The sequence below is a fragment of the Salvelinus sp. IW2-2015 genome, linkage group LG17 (assembly GCF_002910315.2).
Source record: "Salvelinus sp. IW2-2015 linkage group LG17, ASM291031v2, whole genome shotgun sequence".
In the NCBI taxonomy this organism is placed as follows: domain Eukaryota; kingdom Metazoa; phylum Chordata; class Actinopteri; order Salmoniformes; family Salmonidae; genus Salvelinus; species Salvelinus sp. IW2-2015.
Genome location: NC_036857.1, coordinates 39,968,771 through 39,994,729, shown reverse-complemented (window position 1 = coordinate 39,994,729; position 25,959 = coordinate 39,968,771). Strand labels below are relative to the sequence as shown.

Sequence of the window (25,959 nt, the reverse complement as noted above, 5' to 3'; positions counted from 1 at the left end):
TATATTGGCCATATACCACCAACCCCTGAGGTGCCTTATTGCTATTATAAACTGGTTACCAATGTAATTAGAGCAGGAAAAACTAATGTTTTGTCATCCCTGTGGTATACGGTCTGATATGCCAACCAGCATTCAGGGTTCAAACCACCCAGTTATAATGCTGCCTAGCAAACTACTGTGTTACAGTGGGGGGCATCAMATATTTTTTCTGTTTGCTAACATAGGTAGGTAGCTAGCTAAGTTGGCTGAACAACTACAGGTAGCCACATTAATGACAAAAAATAGAAGCGGTTTTACAATCTGAGATCTATTGGAAAACCTATTCTCTTTTTAGTAGTAAATATGGCTAATATACAGCAAGTTACAACCAGCCACTAAAAGCTAGGTTTACCAGCAACCCTTAGCACATGACTGGAGTTGGCTAGCTAATTAGCCAGGCACCTGCTAACTTGCTATGCACCACGCCTCACATTTGCAAACGTGTAACATCAGCAACTGTAAATAAATTTACTATGTAACAATTGACAAGGGTTGACATTGGTTATGATTATGACCGTGGGTGCATTTAAATGGGATTCCCAACAGAGGTAAATAACAATTATTGGCTAATGGTGAGGAGAAACAATACAACAATTTACTGTTATATATATATATATATCTCTCTAAAACTGATAAACTGGTTTTACTAAAGAAATATTTGCCTAATCATGCCTGATATACATGGCAGTAGCTAGAATTTACCTTTTTTGTCTTACAGACAATACCGTGTGGGCTTCCTTCTGGAGTGGATTCTAGATGGAGAGAAACAGAATTCCTTTGCCTGCGTGTGTCATTGTAGCAGATCTGTATCCCATGAACTATATCCGCTCGATGGATTCGACGTTATGCTGATTCGACGTTATGCTGGATTTAGTTCTGATTTTTGGTTATGGATATTCTAGATAATTTACTGATTTAATTAATTGATCAAATTTAATTAATTTGGTTATCCTATTAATTTGGTTGTCCTATTACAAATAAGTAATTCAAGGTTTTATTTAGACTAAATAAGTTGGAAAATGAAGAAGTTAACAGATAAAATATAGAGGCAGAGTATAAAGGGACACACCACAGTTATTGAGGTGAGAATCTCTACACGTGGGAACTGAGGGAACAAAACATTAAGAACACCTTCCAATGTCACTGGCAGGCCAAAAAGATCATCAAGGACATCAAATCAAACTTTATTTGTCACATGCGCCGAATACAACAAGTGTAGACCTTACCGTGAAATGCTTACTTACCAGCCCTTAGCCAACAGTGCAGTTCAAGAAGAGTTAAGAAAATATTTACCAAATAAACTAAAGTAATAAAAAAATAAAAAAGTAACAATATAACAATAACGAGGCTACATACAGGGGGTACAGGTACTGAGTCAGTGTGTGGGGGTACAGAGGTAATTTGTACATGTAGGTATGGGTGAAGTGACTATGCATACATAATAAACAGCGAGTAGCAGCAGTGTACAAAACAAATGGAGGGGAGGAGGGTCAATGTAATAGTCCGATGGCCATTTGATTAATTGTTCAGCAGTCTTATGGCTTGGAGGTAGAAGCTGTTAAGGAGCCTTTTGGTCCTAGACTTGGCGCATAGAAAAGTCTATGACTTGGGTGACTGGAGTCTCTGACAATTTTATGGGCTTTCCTCTGACACCGCCTATTATCTAGGTCCTGGATTGCAGGAAGCTTGGCCCCAGGGATGTACTGGGCCGTACGCACTACCCTCTGTAGCACCTTACGGTCAGATGCCGAGCAGTTGCCATACCAGGCGGTGATGCAACCGGTCAAGATGCTCTCGATAGTGCAGCTGTAGAACTTTTTGAGGATCTGGGGACCCATGCCACGACTGTCTTGGTGTGTTTCGACCATGATAGATCGTTGGTGATCTAAACTCGACCAGCTCCACTTCAGCCCTGTCGATGGTAATGGGGGCCTGTTCGGCCCTCCTTTTTCTATAGTCAACGATCAGCTCCTTTATCTTGCTCACATTGAGGGAGAGGTTGTTGTCCTGGCACCACACTGCTAGTTCCCTAACCTCTTCCCTATAGGCTGTCTTATCGTTGTCGGTGATCAGGCCTATCACTGTTGTGTCGTCAGCAAACTTAATGATGGTTTTGGCGTCGTTCTTGGCCACGCAGTCATAGGTGAACAAGGAGTACAGGAGGGGACTAAGCATACACCCCTGAGGGGCCCCGGTGTTGAGGATCAGCATGGCAGATGTGTTGTTGCCTACCTTTACTATCTGTGGGTGGCCCGTTAGTCTCAGGGTTCTTAGTTTACTGATGAGCTTTGTGAGCACTATGGTGTAGTGTAGTAGATTACAGCTGAGCCGTAGTCAATGAATAGCATTCTCATATAGGTGTTCCTTTTGTCCAGGTGGGAAAGGGCAGAGTGGAGTGTGATTGAGATTGCTTGATTTGTTGGGGTAGTATGCAAATTGGAGTAGGTCTGGGGTTTCCGGGATGATGCTGTTGATGTGAGCCATGACCAGCCTTTCAAAGCACTAAATGGCTACCGACGTGAGTGCCACGGGGCGGTAGTCATTTAGGCAAGTTACCTTCGCTTTCTTGGGCACAGGGACTATGGTGGTCTGCTTGAAACATGTAGGTATTACAGACTTGGTCAGGGAGAGGTTGAAAATGTCAGTGAAGACACTTGCCAGTTGGTCCGCGCATGCTCTGAGTACACGTCCTGGTAATCTGTCTGGCCCAGTGGCCTTGTGAATGTTGACCTGTTTTTAAGGTCTTGCTCACATCGGCTACGAAGAGCGTGATCATACAGTCGTCCGGAACAGCTGGTGCTCTCATGCATGCTTCAGTGTTGCTTTCCTCGAAGCGATAATAAAAGGCATTTAGCTCGTCTGGTAGGCTCGCGTCACTGGACAGCTCATGGCTGGGTTTCCCTTTGTAGTCCGTAATAGTTTGCAAGCCCTGCCTCATTCGAGCATCAGAGCCGGTGTGGTAGGATTCAATATTAGTCCTGTATTGACGCTTTGCCTGTGTGATGGTTCGTCTGAGGGCATAGCGGGATTTCTTAGAAGTGTCTGGATTAGTGTCCCGCTCCTTGAAAGCTGCAACTCTAGCCTTTAGTTGGTGCGGATGTTGCCTGTAATCCATGGCTTCTGGTTGGGATATGTATGTACATTCACTGTGGGGACGACATCGTCGATGCACTTATTGATGAAGCCGTTGACTGATGTTGTATACTCCTCAATGCCATTGGACGAATCCCGGAACATATTCCAGTCTGTGCTAGCAAAACAGTCCTGTAGAGTAGCATCCGCGTCATCTGACCACTTTCGTATTAAGCGAGTCACTGGTACTCACTGCCTTTAGTTATTGCTTGTTAGCAGCAATCGGGAGGATAGAATTATGGTCAGATTTGCCAAATGGAGGGCGAGGGAGAGCTATGTATGCATCTGTGTGTGGAGTAAAGGTGGTCTAGTTTTCTTTTCTATGGTTACACATAGATCGACACACACATTGCTATATGTGTGGTGTACTATACAGCCAAATAAATGTCAATGCACTTACTTGCTAACTTTGCTTGAGTTATCAGCTGACAGATGCCGGGAGCTGACACTGTCGTAGTCAAACGACATCAGGAGGGCTAGCTCGGAACATCTGAAAAATGGATTTTAAATCACTAATTTTAGCATTAAAAGACTCCGATTAAACACGGCCGATAATTTCAGGTCCAGTACCATCGTTGGGTCGTTGGTGTGAGATTCAGCAGGCTACTGGCATTACACATTTGGCTAAAATATTACTATATCTCTTCTGGAGTCACTTTATTTTATAGATAACTTTGACACCTTCTGGAAACAGAAGATACACTACAGGAATGACGGAGTCCATCCAAATCATCTTGGCTGTTGGACTCTGTCCACGCATTTCAAGGCTACGTTAAAACAATGACTTATCAATGACCCAAGACCAGCTCAGTTAATCCCGACCATTGTGACAATGAGTCGTCATAATGCTGCATCAAATGTACATTATCCTAGGGGCGTTGGCAAACACAATGTAAGTAACTTCATTTATGTCCCCCTAATTGCCCTGATACCTTTGTTAATCCTACAGCTATTGTATGCAGTAATCATGAGCCTATGAACCAGAGTTACACTGCACTTTGTGCAGGGTGAGCTGCATAATCAGCTCCAATATAAATAACATGAGCAAGTCTACTTCTGATAAGCTTCCCAGTAAAGCATAAAAAATAATCAAGCAACCCGGAAAAGTGCTAGAAATAGCCCATATTAACATATGCAGCTAGAGAAACAAGGTCCATGAAGTCAATAACTTGCTTGTAACAGATGACATTCATATTCTGACTCTCTGAAACTCACTTAGATAATACTTTTGATGATACAGTGGTAGCAATACATGGTTATAACATCTACCAAAAAGACAGAAACGGGGGCAGTGTTGCGGTCTATATTCAGAACCACATTCCTGTAAAGCTTAGAAGATCTAATGTTAAATACTGTTGAAGTAATATGGCTACAGGTTCATCTGCCTCGCCTAAAGCCCATTCTGGTGGGAAGCTGCTATAGACCACCAAGTGCTAAGTCAGTATCTGGATAATATGTGTGAAATGCTTTATAATGTATGTGATATCAACAGAGAAGTATATTTTCTGGGCGATTTAAATACTGACTGGCTTTCATCAAGCTGCCCACTCAAGAAAAAACMTCAAACTGTAACCAGTACCTGCAACCTGGTTCAGGTTGTCAGTCAACCTACCAGGGTAGTTACAAACAGCACAGGAATGAAATCATCATGTATTGATCACATCTTTACTAATGCTGGAGAAGCTTGCTTTAAAGCAGTATCCAAATCCATAGGATGTAGTGATCACAGTATAATAGCCATATCTAGGYAAAGTTCAAAAGGCTGGGCCTAATARAGTGTATAAGAGGTCATACAATAAGTTTTGTAGTGATTCATATGTTGTTGATGTAAAGAATATTTGTTGGTGTGTAATGAAGAGCAACCAGACGCTGCACTTGACACATTTATGAAACTGCTTATTCCAGTTACTAATAAGCASCCATTAAGAAAATGACTGTAAAAACTGTTAAATCCCCTTGGATTGATGAGGAATTGAAKATTTGTATGGATGAGGCAAAAGGTCTGGCAGCCCAACTGATTGGCAAACGTACTGCAAATTAATAAATCATGTTACTAAACTAAATAAAAACAAACTATGCTCAAACACGTTAAATAACATTTAGGGGAAAAAGCCATCTCGGCTCCATTCATTGAATCAGAGGGCTCATTCATCACAAAGCCCACTGATATTGCAAACTATTTTAATGACTTTTTCATTGGCAAGATAATCAAACTTTGGGATGACATGCCAGCAACAAACGCTGACACTACAAGTATATCTGACCAAATTATGAAAGACYCATTGTACTTTTGAATTCCGTAAAGTCAGTGTGGAAGAGATGAAAAATGATTGTTGTCTATCAACAATGACAAGCCACTGGGGTCTGACAATCTGGATGGGAAATGACTGAGGATAATAGSAGARGATATTGCCACTCCCATTTACCACATCTTCAATTTAAGCCAACTAGAAAGTGTGTGCCCTCAGGCCTGGAGGGAAGTTATTCCYCTACCCAAGAATAGTAAAGCCCCCTTTTTACTGTCTCAAATAGCCAACCAATCAGCCTGTTACCAACCCTTAGTAAACTTCTGGAAAAAATWGTTTGACAAGATACAATGTTATTTCACAGTAAACAAATTGACAACAGAATTTCAGCACACTTATAGGGAAGGACACTCAAGCACGGCACTTACACATGGCTGATAATTGGCTGAGAGAAAGTGATGATACAATTATTGTGGGGGCTGTCTTGTTAGTTTTTAGTGCAGCTGTTGACATTATCGATCATAGTCTGCTGCTGAAAAAACGTATGTGTTATGGCCTGTTACCCCCTGCTATAATGTGGATAAAGAGTTACTTGTCTAACAGAACACAGAGGGTGTTCTTTAATGGAAGCCTCTCAAACATAATCCAGGTAGAATCAGTAATTCCTCAGGAAGGCCTGTGTGTCTATGTATGCGGATGACTCAACACTATACACGTCAGCTACTACAGAGACTGAAATGACTGCAACACTTAACAAAGAGCTGCAGTTAGTTTCGGAATGGGTAGCAAGGAATAAGCTGGTCCTAAATATTTCCAAAATTTAAAGCATTATATATAATTCACTAAACACTAAAACCTAATCTACGTCTCATAATGAATGTGGAAATTGAGCAAGTTGAGGAGACTAAACTGCTTGGTGTAACCCTGGATTGTAAACGGTTATGGTCAAAACATATTGATACAACASTAGCTAAGATGAGAAGTCTGTCCATAATATAGCGCTGCTTCTTAACAACACTATCAACAAGGCAGGTCCTACAGGCCTTCATTTTGTTGCAGCTAGACTACTGTTCAGTCGTGTGGTCAGGTGCCACAAAGAGGGACTTTAGGAYAATTGCAATTGGCTCAGAACAGGGCAGCACGACTGGCCCTTAAAAGTACACGGAGCGCTAACATTAATGATATGCATGTCAATCTCTCATSGCTCAAAGTGGAAGAGAGATTGACTTCCTCATTACTTGTTTTTGTAAGAGGTGTTGACAAGCTGAATGTACCGAGCTGTCTGTTTAAATACTAGCACACAGCTCGGACACCCATGCATATCCCACAAGACATGCCACCAGAGGTCTCTTCACAGTCCCCAACTCCAGAACAGACTATGGGAGGTGCACAGTACTACATAGAGCCATGACTACATGGAACTCTATTCCACATCAGGTAACTGATGCAAGCAGTAGAATCAGATTTTAAAAAACAGGTAAATATACACCTTATGGAACAACGGGGACTGTGAAGAGACACACACAAAGGTACAGACCCATTCATACGCACACGTTGTGATATTGTCGTATGATGGTATTAAACAGTCTCTGTTGTGGATATGTGCTGGTTTAGGGATGTTGTATAATGTACTGTTTTATCTTTAGCTCATTCAGTACAAACATAGTTCACTGTTTTTATATGGAATGTGGGTGTTTTGGTGTGTTTGGACCCCATGCCTGCCTTGGCAGCAGCTAATGGGGATCRCTAATACATACAAATACAAATTGTTTTCCTCTTTGATGTTGAGTTTACTATTGCAACCTTTTGAAGGCGATTTATTTTATAATTCAAATCTACTCTATAGGTTAGTTGCTGAGGGTCGACTTTTTCTGTTTGCTCTGCGAGAGATCAAGCGGAAAACGGGCGCTATCGTAAATTAAATTAGAATGACATTTTTCTGCTGTTGACGTTGATAGCCGTAAATTGTTGCTACGGATGAAAGGGTGGCTGGCCCAGCGGCCACGACAGTTTGATATTTCAGTTACACAAATTACGTTACGGGAGTCTGGCTTTAAGGGAGTTTAGGCGACATCAAATTTTGTTCAAAGTCAGCGGATCAATAAGGACACATGAACATGTAAGTAACGTTTTATCCRGAATCAAAAGAATGTCAACACATCATAGTGTATTGCAAAGGCCACATTTGAAAAGGGCAACACAAGTACGTACTTGCCAAGTACTTTGTTTGTGTAGTATTTTATATTGCAAGTTCAAGAGATGAAACTCTGGGAGAGGTTGTAGTTGCTGAGGCACGTGTGTTTGTCTAATTGATGAGCAGGAGTGTGGGTGGCCGCTTATCTGCTGACCGGCCACGTTTATTTATTGAATTGTGTCCATCTCATGCCAACAATGAAGCCTCTGCCGCTCCCTCTCCCAACAGAACAATAGCAACACACACACACCAAGCGGTAGAACCCTCTAGACTGGTCATGGTGCAGTTGTAGCCTTTAAAAAAAAAAAAATTCTAATAGGTTGTTTACTGACTGCTCATTGTACTTCAGGCCAATGCAGCTCTCCAGGGTGCTGCATCCACGKCAATGTATTCAGTTAAAAGCAATGTGCCGGACAGGTATGCCGGTGGATCGTTCTAGATATTAGCAGAGGACATTTGTCCTCCCCCCCCAACTTGTCTTTCAGCCTGTGCTAGGGAGTTATGTCTGAGCAGCAGTTGTCAAATGAGCTCATATTGCATGSCTAGCCATGTGCTCTGACATGCTTTCTGATTTTTCATTTGTCAGATCATTTTAGGTACATAGATMACCAAGTATTAACTAGATGTACATTTTCTATTTTTAGAAAAATGTTAGGACTTGCTTTAGCTCTTTTTAAAAGTATTTTTGTGACAGAATATAGTCTTAAGTTAAATAATTGTTCTGATTTACGTTGATAAACTACTATATCAAACTCAACTTMGTATTGTGGGGCAGGTAGATCACACATTTCATCAGAAATAACTACACTCAGACTACACTTTTATACACTCGCCTACTGATATACCACAGTAGGTGAAACCTGTAATTATAGAGTACAGAAGACCCTTGGTATTGATTAAGTACAGAAGGCATTGATGATGTTTTAAAGGGAAGTTTCTACTTCATATTCACCATCTCCAGCACCACCCCAACATCAACATACAGTATGTGAAAATGGCGCATATTTTTTGTGTGAAAAAGATAGGATGATAAGTGTTTCCAATGACATTGTCAACCAATTAAGAGGCAATTGATTGTGTGTTGTAGTGGGCACACATAATGTACTTTTTCACTTAAGTTTCCATGTACCGATTTAATTTTTTTTTAAGTTCAATGTGTTTTCAATTCTATCGATTTTTGTCACAAACTGTTGCATTTAAATAGTAAATGTGCCTACTCTGATCTTGGCATGTGTGCTCTAGCCAACAGCTTGCAGATACAGTGCGGGTAGGCTAGTCTACATGAGAATATTTGTAAATGGCAGTCAAGCATCGATCATCAGAATAAGACCCTCGATATTTATTGGAAATGAGCYTCAAGATCACCGTGCATTTTCACCACCATGTAAAGTTCATAAATTATTTAATGTATAGCCTAATAAACTGCATGGTTTCCCGAGTCGTCGTAGTGGGAGGACCACATGRCATATCATCGCGTAACTCCAAGTTTACTTCGATATGATGGTTATTATACACTACATGGCCAAAAGTATGTGGACACCTTCTCGTCGAATATCTCATTCCAGAATCATGGGATTTAATATGGAGTTCCCCCTTTTGATGATTTAACAGCCTCCACTCTTCTGTGAAGGCTTTTTCWWGTAGATGTTGGAATATTGCTGCYCTGATGTTGGGCMATTAGGCCTGGCTCGCAGTCGGCATTCCAATTCAAGGTGTTCGATAGTTGAGGTCAGGGCTCTGTGCAGGCCAGTCAAGTTCTTCCACACCGATCTCGATAAGCCATTTCTGTATGGACCTCGCTTCGTGCATGGGGGAATTTTCATGCTGAAACAGGAAAGAGCCTTCCCCAAACTGTTGCTACAAAGCTGGAAACACAGAATCGTCTAGAATGTCATGTTGTAGCGTTAAGATTTCCCTTCACTGGAACTATGGGCCTAACCCGAACCATGAACAACAGCCCCAGACCATTATTCCTCCTCCACCAAATTTTTCAGTTGGTCCTATGCTTTGGGGCAGGTAGCGTAATCCTGGCATCATTTTACTTTCTTTACTTTCAGGTCCACATGGAAGGGGTGGTATGGGGGAGGGTTTTCTCTGTTCACCGGGAGTGGTGCGGGAGGGAAGATAGAAAAGCATCCTCTATTGACAAGCAACCTTGGATGTATGGGGGGTAGAATAGATGGGGTGGGGACTGACAACCAACCTGTGTTGGTTGGAAGGGCTGGGAAACATGGTTTCGGGGTGGTGGACAGAGACATGGGGGGCTGGGGGTAATAGGATGGGGAGTTTGGAGTGTTGGCCCCCTTGTTTTATTTTTATAAATAATTGTACATACCATTTTTACTCTTACAAAATCCTGTTTTGGTGTGATCATCTCTCTGTATGCATTTCTTAGTTTTGTTTTTCTTTTAAGTGGCAGCCCACTGTTATAAGAACTGAAGATATGCATTGTAATTTATATTGTACCTGTAAAACCCCCAACGAACAATGACAACTCCCAAAATAATATCTTCTACCAATWTAGCGATACAGATGTTTRAGTAACCGCATTAACACATTTTCCCCCAACTATTTACAAACTTAAATTTGGACCACTTTCACGGCAGATGAGACAAACGCTTAGGATGACATCTTGTTCTACTTCTTTGCTATTTAAATCTGGAATCATAACATAATTATCATCTACTAATCAAAAGTTTAAGGCTGACCCCAATTAGTTGACTGGTCGATTGTTTGGTCAATAGGCGTTTGGTTGACCGATATTTGTATATATTTTTTTTTAGTCGAGCAGTAGCAAATATATATACAGTACCTGTCAAAAGTTTGGACACACCTACAAGGTCGAGGGTTTTTCTTTGTTTACTATTTTCTACATTGTAGAATAGTAGTGAAGACATCAACTATGAAATAACACATGGAATCATGTAGTAACCAAAAGTGTTAAACAAATAAAAATATATTTTCTATTCAAAGTAGCCACCCTTTGCCTTGATGACAGCTTTGCACATGCTTGACATTCTCTCAACCAGCTTCAAGAGGAATGCTTTTCCAACAGTGTTGAAGGAGTTCCCACGTAGGCTGAGCACTTGTTGGCTGCTTTTTCTTCACTCTGCGGTCCAAATCATACCAAAGCCAGGTCATCTGATGCAGCACTCTGTCACGCTCCTTGGTCAAATAGCCCTTACACAGCCTGGAGGTGTGTTCTGGATCATTGTCCTGCTGAAAAACAAATGATAGCCCCACTAAGCGCAAACGAGATGGGATGGCGTATCGCTGCAGAATGCTGTGGTAGCCATGCTGGTTAAGTGTGCCTTGAATTCTAAATAGATCACTGGCAGTATCACCAGCAAAGCACCATCACACCACCACCTCCATGCTTCACGGTGGGAACCACACATGCGGAGGTCATCCGTTCACACATTCTGCATCTCACAAAGACAAGGCGGTTGGAACCAAGAATCTCTCATTTGGATTTCCACCAGTCTACTGTCCATTGCTCGTTTTTCTTGGCCCAAGCAAGTCTCTTCTTACTGGTGTCCTTTAGTAGTGGTTTCTTTGCAGCAATTTGACCATGAAGGCCTGATTTCACACAGTCTCCTCTGAACAGTTGATGCATCTGTTACTTAAACTCTGAAGCATTTATTTGCGCTGAAATATGAGGCTGGTAATTCTAATGAACTTATCCTCTGCAGCAGAGGTAACTCTGGGTCTTCCTTTCCTGTTGTGGTCCTTATGAGAGCCAGTTTCATCATAGCGCTTGATGGTGTTTGCGACTGCACTTGAAGAAACTTTCAAAATTCTTGACATTTTCTGCATTGACTGACCTTCATGTCTTAAAGTAATYATGGACTGTCGTTTCTCTTTGCTTATTTTGAGCTGTTCTTGCCATAATATGGACGTGGTCTAGGGCRATCTTCTGTATACCACCCCTACCTTGTCACAACACAACTGATGGTTGGTTACTACATGATTCCATATGTGTTATTTCATCTTCACTATTATTCTACAATGTAGATAATAGTAAAAATAAAGAAAAAGCCTTAAATGAATAGGTGTTCTAAAACTTGTGACCGGTAGTGTTTATCTGGCCAAATTAGGAAAGACATGAAGTGTAATTTTGAATTTTAAATTTATTTTTAATTTCACCTTTATTTAACCAGGTAGGCTAGTTGAGAACAAGTTCTCATTTACAACTGCGACCTGGCCAAGATAAAGAAAAGCAGTGTGACCCATACAACAACACAGAGTTACACATGGAATAAACAATAAACAAGTCAATGACACAGTAGAAAAAAGAAAGTCTATATACAGTGTGTGCAAAAGGCATGAGGAGGTAGGCAATAAATAGGCCATAGTAGCGAAGAATTACAGTTTAGCAGATTAAGCCTGGAGTGATAAATGAGCAGATGATGATGTGCAAGTAGAGATACTGGTGTGCAAAAGAGCAGAAAAGTAAATAAAAACAGTATTGGGATGAGGTACGTAGATTAGGTGGGCTATTTACAGATGGACTATGTACAGCTGCAGGGATCGGTTAGCTGCTCAGATAGCTGATGTTTAAAGTTTGTGAGGGAAATATAAGTCTCCAGCTTCAGCGATTTATTTTTTATTATTATTTTATTTTTTGCAATTCGTTACAGTCACTGGCAGCAGAGAACTGGAAGGAAAGGCGGCCAAATGAGGTGTTGGCTTTTGGGATGGTCAGTGAGATATACCTGCTGGACCGTGTSCTACGTGTGGGTGTTATTGTGACCAGTGAACTAAGGCGGAGCTTTACCTAGCATAGACGTTTAGATGACCTGGAGCCAGTGGTTCTGGCGACTAATATGTAGCGATGGCCAGCCGACTAGAGCATGCAGGTCGCAGTGGTGGGTGGTATAAGGTGATTTGGTAACAAAACGGATGGCACTGTGACAGACTGCATCCAGTTTGATGAGTAGAGTATTGGAAGCTATTTTGTAGATGACATCGAAGTCGAGGATCGTCAGGATAGTCAGTTTGACTAGGGTAAGTTTGGCGGCGTGAGTGAAGGAGGCTTTGTTGCGAAATAGGAAGCCGATTCTAGATTTAACTTTGGATTGGAGATGCTTAAGGTGAGTCTGGAAGGAGAGTTTACAGTCTAGCCAGACACCTATGTATTTATAGTTGTCCACATATTCTAGTCCAGAACCGTCCAGGGTGGTGATGCTAGTCGGGCGGGCGGGTGCGGGCAGCGAACGGTTGAAAAGCATGCATTTGGTTTTACTAGCGTTTAAGAGCAGTTGGAGGCCACGGAAGGAGTGTTGTATGGCATTGAAGCTTGTTTGGGAGGTTAGTTAGCACAGTGTCCAAGGAAGGGCCAGAAGTATATAGAATGGTGTCGTCTGCGTAGAGGTGGATCAGGGAATCGCCCGCAGCAAGAGCGACATCATTGATATATACAGAGAAAAGAGTCGGCCCGAGAATTGAACCCTGTGGTACCCCCATAGAGACTGCGGTCCGGATAACATGCCCTCCGATTATTCCGTAAAGTGATTCTGGAAGAGGTGAAAGACAATTTTTTTTATTAACAATGACATGCCACTGGGGTCTGACAACTTGAATGGAAAATTACTGAGGATATTAGCGGACGATATTTCCAATCCTATTTCCCATATCTTCAATTCAAGCCTTCTAGAAAATCGTGCCCTCAGGCTTGGAGGGAAGCAAATGTCAAAAATGGTGTTTGATCAGATACAATGCTATTTTACACTTTACAAAAATTTACGAGACATTCAGTACCCTTATAGGCAAGGACAGCACTTACACAAATGTCTGATTGGCTGAAAAAACTAATCATAAAACAATTGTGGGGGCTGTTTTTGTTAGACTTCAGTGTGGTTTTTGACATTATCAATCATCGTTTGCTGCTGGAAAAACTGATGTGTTATGGCTTTCTGACCATAATTCTCTCCTTCTGATTCCTGTGACTCGCTCAATACGGAAGTTGTCAGATGATGCGGATGCTACGTTACAGGACTGTTTTGCAAGCACAGACTGGAATTTGTTCCGGGATTCATCCAATTGCATTGAGGAGTATACCACCTCAGTCACCGGCTTCATCAATAAGCGCACCGACAACGTCATCCTCACAGTGATCGTGCGTACATATCCCAACCAGAGGCCATGGTTTACAGGCAACATCCGCACCGAGTTAAAGGCTAGAGCTGCCGCTTTCAAGGAGCGGGACACTAATCCAGATGCTTATAAGAAATCCCGCTATGCCCTCAGACGAACCATCACACAGGCAAAGCCTCAATACAGAACTAAGATTGAATCCTCCTACACCGGCTATGACACTCGTCGGATGTGGTAGGCCTTGCAAACGATTACGNTGCCCTCCGATTATTCCGTAAAGTGAGTGTGGAAGAGGTGAAAGACAATTTTTTTATTAACAATGACATTCCACTGGGGTCTGACAACTTGAATGGAAAATTACTGAGGATAATAGTGGACGATATTTCCAATCCTATTTCCCATATCTTCAATTTAAGCCTTCTAGAAAATCGTGCCCTCAGGCTTGGAGGGAAGCAAATGTCAAAAATGGTGTTTGATCAGATACAATGCTATTTTACACTTTACAAAAATTTACGAGACATTCAGCAACCTTATAGGCAAGGACAGCACTTACACAAATGTCTGATTGGCTGAAAAAACTAATCATAAAACAATTGTGGGGGCTGTTTTTGTTAGACTTCAGTGTGTATTTTGACATTATCAATCATCGTTTGCTGCTGGAAAAACTGATGTGTTATGGCTTTCTGACCATAATTCTCTCCTTCTGATTCCTGTGACTCGCTCAATACGGAAGTTGTCAGATGATGCGGATGCTACGTTACAGGACTGTTTTGCAAGCACAGACTGGAATTTGTTCCGGGATTCATCCAATTGCATTGAGGAGTATACCACCTCAGTCACCGGCTTCATCAATAAGCGCACCGACAACGTCATCCTCACAGTGATCGTGCGTACATATCCCAACCAGAGGCCATGGTTTACAGGCAACATCCGCACCGAGTTAAAGGCTAGAGCTGCCGCTTTCAAGGAGCGGGACACTAATCCAGATGCTTATAAGAAATCCCGCTATGCCCTCAGACGAACCATCACACAGGCAAAGCCTCAATACAGAACTAAGATTGAATCCTCCTACACCGGCTATGACACTCGTCGGATGTGGTAGGCCTTGCAAACGATTACGGACTACAAAGGGAAACCCAGCCGCGAGCCTACCAGATGAGCTAAATGCCTTTTTATTATCGCTTCGAGGCAAGCAACACTGAAGCATGCATGAGAGCACCAGCTGTTCTGGACGACTGTGTGATCATGCTCTCCGTAGAGCCAGACCCCATTTCGTGGTATCCAATTGGTAGTTAGTTTTGTCCCATCGCTGCAACTCCTGTACGGATTCCGAGGCGAAGGTTGAGAGCCGTACGTCCTCTGAAACGCAACCCAGCCAAGCCTCACTGCTTCTTGACACAACGCCCGCTTAACCCAAAAAAAGGTTCTGGCTCTATTGTCATTAAAGATCCATGAGCACGTATTTCAAGAGTAAGGGTGAGAACCCTGGTGTCCTGGCTTAAATTCCCAACTTGCCACTCATCATGGCCATTTTTACATTTGAGTCATATAGCAGATGCTCTTTGCAACTTAGTTAGTGCATAATCATCTTCAGCTTCCAGTTGGGTCATTCAGCCCCTCTTTTCCCCCTGCAGATATTGCCTAAGTTGTTYCTATAAATGAGTGTCAGTGTCAACGCATGGTCAAATATGCTTGAAACAAATAAATCGTTGATTACTATCCATCATTCTCTCTCAGGCGATGAGTGATGGAGCCGGGTTCGGTGGTCCGTGCCGTGTTTGAGTTCCTYCCCAGCGTCTCTGAGGAGCTGCCCCTCTTCACTGGCGACGTCATCGAGGTGCTCAACGTGGTGGATGAGTTCTGGTTGCTCGGAAACAAGGATGGAGTCACAGGTGGGGGTCAGGGTTTGAAATTAGAGGTCACAAATGTTCTCTGCCCAGATTAAAGAATCACGTCACTGATCTCTCCTTTTCTCCTCTGACTTATTGTCTCTTCTTTCTCATCTCAGTTTTTTGCTCCATCTCCCTCCAGGCCAGTTTCCCAGCACTTTTGTGGAAGCAGTCACCATCCCCAGCACCAAACCAGAGGATAAACTGTATGTGTGTATCAATGACTTCAGTACTGCAGAGCCAGGGAGCCTACCCCTGCAGAGAGGTATGTGCAAGCACACACACACCTCTTTACTAGTACATAAATAGATGGTCACTTCAAAAAGGGGAGAAAAGGGTGGTCTCCAATTAATCAAATGTTTGGGTGTGTGGGTCTTAAAATGCGAGCAAGAATTGTGCTCTTGAAAAATAATCCCCTCAGAAAGATGACAGAGGCGGACACAATGTGGACGCAGATAGCTAGGCTAATTATAGCCATAGCGAGTCAGTGGTTATGTGCTTGTAACGCGAACGTTAGCTGTAATGGCGCATGCAAACTACTTACTTGAGAAATACATTAATTGAAAATGTCCTCCTCGAGCTCCATCTAGCTAGCTGACAATTTTGTGTCTGGTGGGGATGTTTACACCAGAGCACAAACGGATAAGGCTCTGGATGGGTTTCCTACGCATCCCATTTCTGCCAAATTATGGAACCCAACCGATTCTAGTAWTGTGTGCAGACATGTCAGAACATTGTAAATGTGGGAGGCAACCCGTCGGCCTATAGAGACGACTATATTACTGAATGAATGAGCTCAACTGAACCGTAGGATCTCACGTGAAAGAACAGGGATGCAGTATTATTGACAACCAGTGAACAGTCCGGAAAACAATACCATTTCTGAATGCTGGTAGTTAACTTCTCTGGCGCAGGCGTTCCYRTAGCGACCCACCTCGACAACATCRGGTGAAATTGCAGAACGCCAAATTCAAAATACAGAAATACTCATAATAAACATTCGTAAAAGATACAAGTGTTATACATCGGCTTAAAGATGAACTTCTTGTTAATCCAGCCGCTTTGTCAGATTTCAAAAAGGCTTTACGGCGAAAGCATACAACATTTTCAGGCCAGGTAGAGGAGTCACGAAAGTCAGAAATAGCGATATAATTAATCACTTACCTTTGATCTTCATCTGGTTGCAGTCACAAGAGTRCCTGTTACACAATAAATGTTTGTTTTGTTCGATAAAGTCCCTCTTTATTTCCCAATAACTCTGTTTTGTTGGCGCGTTTTTCAGTAATCCACTGGCTCAATGGCGGTCACAGCATGCAGACGAATACATCCTAATAGTACCGGTAAAGTTTGTCGAAACATGTCAAACGATGTTTATAATTAATCCTCAGGTTGTTTGTTGTCTAAATAATCTATAATATTTCAACCGGACAATAGCATATTCAATAGAAAGGGAAAAGAATGACAGGCCGCTCAATCGGTCACAGCGCCTCAAACCAGCTCTGGTTCATTCTACAGTCCACTTACGAAATGGTCTCATTCTTCCTCTTTTTCAGAAAACAAGCCTGAAACATTGTCTAAAACTGACATCTAGTGGAAGCCATAGAAACTGCAATCTGGGTCCTACCCCATTACATACTGTACTGGCATTCCATTGAAAACTACACATCAAGAAATATCCCACTTCCTGGATGGATTTTCCTCAGGTTTTCGCCTGCCATATCAGTTCTGTTATACTCACAGACATTATTTTAACAGTTTTGGAAACTTTTGAATTTTCAATCTATTCTATATATGCATATCTAGCTTCTGGGCCTGAGTAACAGGCAATTTCTTTGGGAACGCTTCTCATCCAGATGTCGAAATACTGCCCCCAACCAAACAAGTTAACTACTTCTGAGTCTGTAAACAAACTGAAAGGTGCATCCTGCCACCTGGAGGGTGTTGTCTTTATTCCTGTTCAGACAAGGTTGGTGATTTACTGCCAGGAATTTAGGAATGTTTGTTCAGAGTATAATTAATTGGTCTTAATTTCTCCTGAGTCCTGATGATCTGGATATGATTGTGATCTTTCCTTAACCCTTAGTAAGTCCCACCCAGTTGACTACTTCTAATTGGTGAAAGTCCTCAATGGTGCTACAGATGCTGYTTCAATACCCGTGCCGGCCTCGACTGGGAGACCCATGAGATGACTGTAGGTTTTTGGTTTCTCTCCCTCTAAAAACAGAAATAAAATATTCTAAATAACAAACTGGCTTTATTTACAAATTAGTAACAATGTCTCACCCCATGTTCAAAAATMGCCTTTTTCCTCACTCATTTTACGTTATCTGAAAACGAAATAATCTCCAAAATATATATTTTTTAAACAAAGCAATTTATTATTATTAATTTAGAATTATATAAAAGACCCGTGGACATTCTCACAGATATATTATTAACCCTGTTATTAGCAGGACAATATATMTTGGTRATGCCTCCCGAGTGGCGCACAATGTCATTGCCTTGCAGTTCTCCAGCTSTATCCACTGTAAAAGCGGCGGGCGCAAAAGGTTCAATGCAAGGGGCATTGGGGTGGGCCCGCAGAGCCGTGCACAGAAGACYGACCTAGCCCATGGGGAYGGGGGAGGGGTGGAACKCCGCCCCACCTGGTAGCACAGWGCAACAATTAAGGAGCATTGCACTAATCATGGCGCTGACTGGGGAAACYTTCCRGCTGTTCTTAGTGCCAGTCTGCACGTTTAAACTAAAACAATGTGACTAATAACAGCGTGAAAAATGATCCTTTTTTGATATGAATTGGGATGGCAGATATTATTAAATATTAAAGCATTAGACCTCTCACTAAAGGTGTCACTCAAAAGTTATACTTAAATCCGAACTGGATTTAACAAAAAATGACATGKAAAGCACACATTTGTAAATCCCAAACTCAAAGGTAATTGGAAAGGTAGATACAAATGATTTGTGACGTTGGGGTTACAATAAAGAATGTAAACCAGATGCTGTGTTTTTATTTACAGTAGTGATGGACAGCTGCATGGTGGCATTTTGAAAACAGGTTTTCAAACACTTGTAGCCCGTTTAGCAGGACAATAGACTCTTTATAGCCCGGCTACTGTAGGTGTGAACATCCCCCTACCTGCAAAAAATGACATTGCGACCAAAGAGAACAGACGAAATGGACATTGTTTTCATCAAGCCAGCTTCTTTCTATGGTGCTACCCGTTCCAGGGTTTGGACCGTAACCACGAGAGGACTTGAAAATGAGCCGGAGCTGATAGGATCACCAAAGGTATTTGGTTTCGGTGCATTTTTTTTATAGCCTATCAATGTGTAGGTGTACTGTGTAATAAAATCGATAATTAAATAAATAAAAACTTTAAAAAAAATCTTGTGTAATAAAAACATGAATGCTTTTTTCCAGAGTATACAAACATGCCTACAACCATCAGTGGACAAAGGGCTGGACAATGGGCCGCACCGAAAAAACGCATGGTTGTCAAGAAAGCTGTTAGTTTTGCTAGATTCTTAATGTGTACAAAGCATTTGTGTGTTGGAGTCACTTTTCATTCTTATTTGATCTACCGTTTCTATCATAGGCCACTGTAAACGATGGGTGCTCAGGGCTGTACCATTCTGCTCATCTGATGAAGGTGCACATGGATCAGATTCAAACTTTGAAGACCGAGATTGAGTCATTGAAGGCACACCAAGCAGAAAGAGAAACATTATCGGAGGGCAGAGATACGGGCGGGGCGACAGCTGATGCATTGGTCCAGAACCAGGCGGCATTGGCGGAGAGACAGGCGGAGAATGACGCGTTGAAGAGGGCGTGGAATGAGATGGAGTCACAATCCATGTCAGGCACACCTGTGAGCTCTGGAACTCCACCTCCGACAGGCGGACTCAACATACCATCAAGTTGTCTGTTCACCCTGACATTTCCATTCCTCTTCTGACAACAGAACTTGACCAACTGCTCACCAGGCACAGCAAGGGCCGTCCGGACCGTTATGCTGTTCTGCTATAGCCTAATAAACAAATGCAGGMGGCTTATATCTTCAAAATGCTTTATTATCCAAATGTAAAAGCATATACTGTACAGTACTGTATTTCTTCATCAGCATCTTTATGCTTTTGTTAATAAAATAATGATGAAAATACATTCTAAATGACAATTTTTTTATTTAGTTATGGATCCATAATGAATTACTAAGGGAATAAGTATCACTGAATTGCAGAAATATTGGAACAAAATTGTCTAATGAAGGTAAACATTGTTGRTTACTGMAAAATACTTGTTGTACAGTGCCATTATGGCTATTAGCAGAGCTATATTTTGGCCTTTATGGGCGGCYCACAATTGGCCCAGCGTTTCTCTCCCTCTAAAAACAGAAATAAATGTTTTGGCCTTTACAAATATATTATTTTGGCCTTTATTCAGATTACATTTGTTCTCTTTGTTTAAAAAACAAACAAAATAACCTKAAATATTGTTATATATTATCAAGTTGATGACAGTCATATATCCGGCACCTACGTAAAGCTGAGTGACTCACTCATTCATGGCTTTGGATCAAAAATAAGTAAGTACCAACATTTTGTCTGATAMTCTTTTAATAAAGAAATGTTTTGGTTATCCTGACCTGGACACCATGTACAGTATTATAATAGCCCATTATGGGCTATTAGCAAGACAATATACCTTGACCAACACCTCTCTGTATTTTGATACTTTGTGGATGGGGGCTCCCGCAGTGCAAAACGCATTGCTACAGATGCAGGTTCGATACCCGTGCCGGCCGCCACCGGAAGACCCATGAGGTGGCTTTTCGTTTATATTTAGAATCCTCTATGTAATTGTTGGCGGAGAGTCACGTCATATTTTTCGATATACTGTAGGCCTTACGTAGYCGACATGAGTCTCACTAGTGTTGAGAAATGTGRTGTTAAAAGTGGTGTAGGTCTTATTTATTTAAAGAGCATATTGAYGTTAGAAGCAATTGGATTTGAAGCAATAGCCTACAACTATTTTAGCACCGTTTCMCGCTGCTCTGYACAAGCATGGGGACTGGTCTTGATAAATCAATGAGATTTTTATTTTGARTGAYTCTCCYTTTGGYTATTGGTTAGACTYCAATTAGGGTGTAGAAATGTTATGCTCTTAGTGTAACCTTTTATTTAARTAGGCAAGTCKGRTAAGAACAKATTCTTATTTACAAGGACAGCCTACTGAACCCCAGTCTCCCGTGTGCCCGCACGACACAGGGATTATTTTAGCTAAATAGCCCAGTACTGTAGCCTACTCCTGACCGTCACGTTGTACAGCGCCATATTTTCCGTTCCATCCTAATGGAAACCCAGAGGGTTTATAATATTATTAATCAAATTAATTAAGCAACATTTCTTAATCAGTACCATATACTATGTTCGTACAAAAAAAGGTTTTACATTCTCTAGTACAGACACTATTGAAGGCTATCAACTGCTTTCCAAAGATTCCCTCTGGTGGTCAAACTAGCACTAACGAGCATTAATGGTACCAGTGGTTGGCACTTAAATAACGTGCCATATAATTCTGCGGTGCCATGCATGCTGTGCCGCAGTACACTGCAACTTTTTAAAAGGACGAACCACTGTATAGAGGTCCTGGATGGCAGGGAGCTCAGCCTTTGTGATGTACTGGGCCGTACGCACTACCCTCTTGCGGTCAGATGCCAAGCGGTGATGCAGCCAGTCAATATGCGCTCAATGGTGCAGCTATTGAACTTTTTGAGGATTTGAGGTGCCATGCCAAATCTTTTCAGCCTCCTGAGGGGACAGAGGCTGGCCAAATAATAATCACAGTGGTTATAGAGGGTGCAACTGGTCAGCACCTCAGTTTGCTTAATAATAGCTAAGCATTGAGGTCGAGACAGCAGGTGCGGTAGAGCGAGTGAGGGATAGYGAGAGGGTTGAAAAAGCCGGTCCAGGATTGGGTAGCACGTCTGGTGAATAGGTCAGGGTTCCATAGCCGCAGGCAGAACAGCAGAAACTGGATCAGCAGCACGACAAGGTTTCACATTCTGTGAACAGGAAGAACCCACTCAAGTCGAGTATAGTGAAAAAAGCCTGGCAAGATATGATGTACCCATGGGAGAGCACTAGCAAGCAAGTGACTTAGGGTTAAAGGCAGAGAATCCCAGTGGAGAGGGGGGAGCCCGCCAGGCAGACAGAAAGGGTGGTTTGTCACTCCGGTGCCTTGCCATTCAACTTCACACCACGGAGCCAAACTACACTCAATCATAAGACCTACTGAAGGGATATGTTTGCAGTAAAGAGTTAACGGATGAAACCGAGTCTCTCTCACATGGATCGGCAGACCATTCCATAAAAATGTAGCTCTGTAGGAGAAAACCCTGCCTCCAGCCCTGTTGAACCCCAGTATGTTGATTTCTTCATCTCTAAGTTTGTGCCAGCATTGCCAGCCTTTTTAGGAGATACCAGGGATGTACTTAAGATAATCAATAACTATAGATGCGACACCAAAAGCATCTTAGTAACACTTGACGTTCAGGCTCTCTACACTAATATGACGCAGGCCTACGAGCGCTCTCTCGCTATCTCCACACTAGACCAGAGGGTGTCTCACCTCTGTCTAACTTTATTCGGTCGCTCATTGAAAAAGGCCTCACTTCAAATGACTTCCATTATGTGGGCAGTTTCTGACAATGGGTTTGGGGTACTGTGGTGGGAGCTGCGTTCACTCCTAACTATGCAAATGTATTAAAGGGACACTGGGAGGAGACCTCAATTTATGATGTTCAGGAAAAACCCATATTTCCAGAATGTTGCCCTTTGAAAAAGATGCATAGATGACAACCTACTGGTATGGAATTTTACTGATGCTCTCCTGAGTTAATTTCTTATATTCATTTATCTGACCCAATCTCAAATTCACAGTAGACAGAAGTCGGGGGAAAAATCGATTTCTCGGATCTTTACAGTCCACAAAAACAAAAAAACAAATTGGAGTGTACTATCTTCCTGCAAGGCGCAGAGTAGGAATAGACTTTTCCGTGCAGACAGTAACCACCMGGTACACCTTAAGTGYAACATACTGGTGGGTCAATTCCGAAAGACTCTGTCCTAACTCCAGTACCGACATAGATTTCGAGTGCAAAGCTAATGATATGCCAACCAGGTTCCCGCAATGCAGGTATGATAAGAATGTCATTGAACAGACCTGTGCTAGAGCGGAGACTGAACGTCAGTCTACTCGCTGGCACTAATAGAAACCAGGACCAAACGTTTTTCCAGTACAGCCCATGTGCTGGTCTATCGTGTTGAAACACTGGAACATCCTCAAAAGTGATCCAAATCTGTGAGAGTTGACAACATTGCCCCCTTGCCTTTGTTTTCAAACGTGTGCGCAATCTAGCCGATTCCGTTATGCACAGAATGCAGCTACCCAAGAAGTGACACATGGCTCCCAGGCCTGCCCAATGGTAWTTACAAGTGTGGCCACTGTGTACATTGTGACAATACAACCAATACTAACGTTTTTTTAAACCAGAGAACAGGTAAAGAATACAAAATCCAAAGCTTCATTAATTGTAGCAAAACAAATGTCATATACTTGCACAAATCACACAGGACATTATGATGGCYCCGGAGGAGATGGCTACCGTTTTACGGGCTCCTAACCAATTGTGCTATTTTGTGTGTCTGTTCGCGTTATTTGTAACTTATTTTGTACATAATGTTTCTGACACTGTATCTTATGACTGAAAAGAGCTTCTGGAAATCAGAACAGCGATTACTCACCTCGTACTGGACAAAGATTTTTTCTTTAACGAGTTGGATGTGAAGGATTTACTTCAGACACCGACAAGACCCACATCCCCGTCATTACCATGAAGAAGAGACTTGTAAGGATCCTTGTAAGGATCCGACGGCGAGTGAGTAATCCCCCTCTACCATCAGTCCTATTAGCCAACGTGCAGTCATTGGATAACAAAATGGATGAGCTCCAATCAAGACTATCCTACCAACGGGACATTAAAACTGTAATATCTTATGTTTCACAGAGTTGTATCTGAATGACAACATGGATAACATACAGCTGGCTGGGTTTTTGGTCCATCGGCAAGGTTGTTTTTGTGGACTTTAAGATTGGGGCGGCAGGTAGCCTAGTGGTTAGAGCGTTGGGCCAATAACCGAAAGGTTGCTGGATCGAATCCCAAGCTGACAAGGTAAAAACCCACTGTTCCCCGGAAGGCCATCATTGTAAATAAGAATTTTGTTCTTAACTGACTTGCCTAGTTAAAGGTTAAATAAAGCTGTTGTTGCTCCTAGGTAAGACAGGGGGTGGCGGACTGATTTCCCTTCATTGGAACTAAGGGGCCCGAACCATTAAAAACAGCGCCAGACCATTATTCCTCCTCCACCAAACTTTACAGTTGGCACTATGCATTGGGGCAAGTTCTCCTGGCATCTGCCAAAACCAGATTCRTCCGTCGGACTGCCAGATGGTGAAATGTGATTCATCACTCCAGAGAACGCGTTTCCACTGCTCCAGAGTTCAATGGCGGCGAGCTTTTACACCACTCCAGCGGATACTTGGCATTGCGCATAGTGATCTTAGGCTTGCAGCTGCTCGGCCATGGAAGCACATTTCATGAAGCTCCCGACGAGTAGTTATTGTGCTGACGTTGCTTTCAGAGGCAGTTTGGACCTCGATAGTGAGTGTTGCAACCGCGCTTCAGCACTTGGCGGTCCCGTTCTGTGCCGCTGAGCCGTTGTTGCTCCTAGATGTTTCTACTTCACAATGACAGCACTTACTGGGGCAGCTCTAGCAGGGCAGACATGATCTGAATCTCTTCGAGTCGATCATATGATTCCACAAATTAATCTTCACGTGGATGGTTCGTGGATGGTTCGTGCACCTCTCTTATAACTGGGAAGCTTCAATCAAAGTGTGCTATGCTCATCTTTAAGTTGGGAAGCTTTTCACAACTAAACCCATGCATCACACAGTTGATTAAACTCCGGTTAAAAAAAAATCTCCTCCTTTTATAATGCCCATCGTTAAGTTTCAAATTAAATCACACTGCAAATTACAATGCACATAAAGTTGCTTTGCATCACATGCTGCTGCATAATCACACAAATACAAAACAGATACAAATATAAAAGGGACATCGCACATCTGCTGGTTAATCTGTTTGATGAGGTTGTAGGGTTGCCTTTTTAATCACCAGTGGTGCATTCACCAGGAACCAGTCGGAAGCAAATGCGTCAGGGAAACCGTCAGGGAAATGCGTGCAGGGAAACCTGAACTTGTTCAATAAGAAGTGCTCGTTTTGGTTTGCTACAGTGTGCACTAATGYATACAACACTGCACTGGCACCTTGAATTAGAATTACTCAGGGCTCTTCTATTGATCATTTATGGGCCTAATTTATCAACATATATATATATATATATATATATATATATATATATATATTACACTTAGTATATAAAACATGAGGAATACATGCTCTTTTAATGGCAGACTGACCAGGTGAATCCAGGTGAAAGCTATGATCCCTTATTGATGTCACTTGTTAAATCCACTTCAATCAGTGTAGATGAAGGGAGGACGGGTTAAAGAGGATGTTTAAGCCTTGAGATAATTGCACATGGATTGTGTAGTGTGCCATTCAGAGGTTGAGTGGTAGTAGGTGCCAGGCACACCGGTTTGTGTCAAGAATGGCAACGCTGTTGGGGTTTTCACGCTCAACAGTTTCCAGTGTGTATCAAGAATAGTTCACCACCCAAAGGACATCCAGCCAACTTGACACAACTGTGGGAAGGAAGAATTGTAGTCAACGTTGACCAGCATTCCTGTGGAAGGAGACAGGTTAAAGAAATATTTTTAATGAAGGGGAGCAGACAGGTTAGAGATTTTTAAGCCTTGAGACATGGATTGTGTTTGTGTGCCATTCAGAGGGTGAATGGGGCAAGACAAAAGATTTAAGTACCTTTTGAACAGGGTATGGTAGTAGGTGGCTGGGGCACCAGTTTGTGTCAAGAACTGCAACGCTGCTGGTTTTTCACGCTCAACTATTTCCCTTTTCGGTCTCCTCCTCACCCACTGAATGAGATTATGTAAGGAATTCTTTCCAAATAATACTTTTTTTTTAAAATAAAACAAATGTACAGAAAGATCAGTGCGAGGTCAAATTAGAGGATTCATGTTTTGAGGCTATTAAATCCTTTCAGTCTGGAAAAACCTAAGGCTTGATGGCATACTGGTCGAGGTATAGCCTTTTTTTATATACTAAAAAGTCAGTTAGCTTGTTTTAACTAATCCTATGGAAATGGTAGTCTGTATCTC

The 25,959-nt window shown here is 42.2% G+C and overlaps 1 protein-coding gene across 1 annotated transcript in view; it reads left to right on the top strand.

Annotated features, from left to right (window-relative positions):
- The window catches only part of dnmbp (dynamin binding protein), a 130,992-nt gene that overhangs the window by 10,534 nt on the left and 94,499 nt on the right, over window positions 1-25,959 (top strand). Inside the window, exons 2-3 of the mRNA XM_070448136.1 lie at window positions 15,445-15,599; window positions 15,739-15,861. Coding sequence (XP_070304237.1) covers window positions 15,455-15,599; window positions 15,739-15,861 — 268 coding nt within the window. The 5' untranslated portion in view covers window positions 15,445-15,454. The remainder of the gene's footprint in view (window positions 1-15,444; window positions 15,600-15,738; window positions 15,862-25,959) is intronic.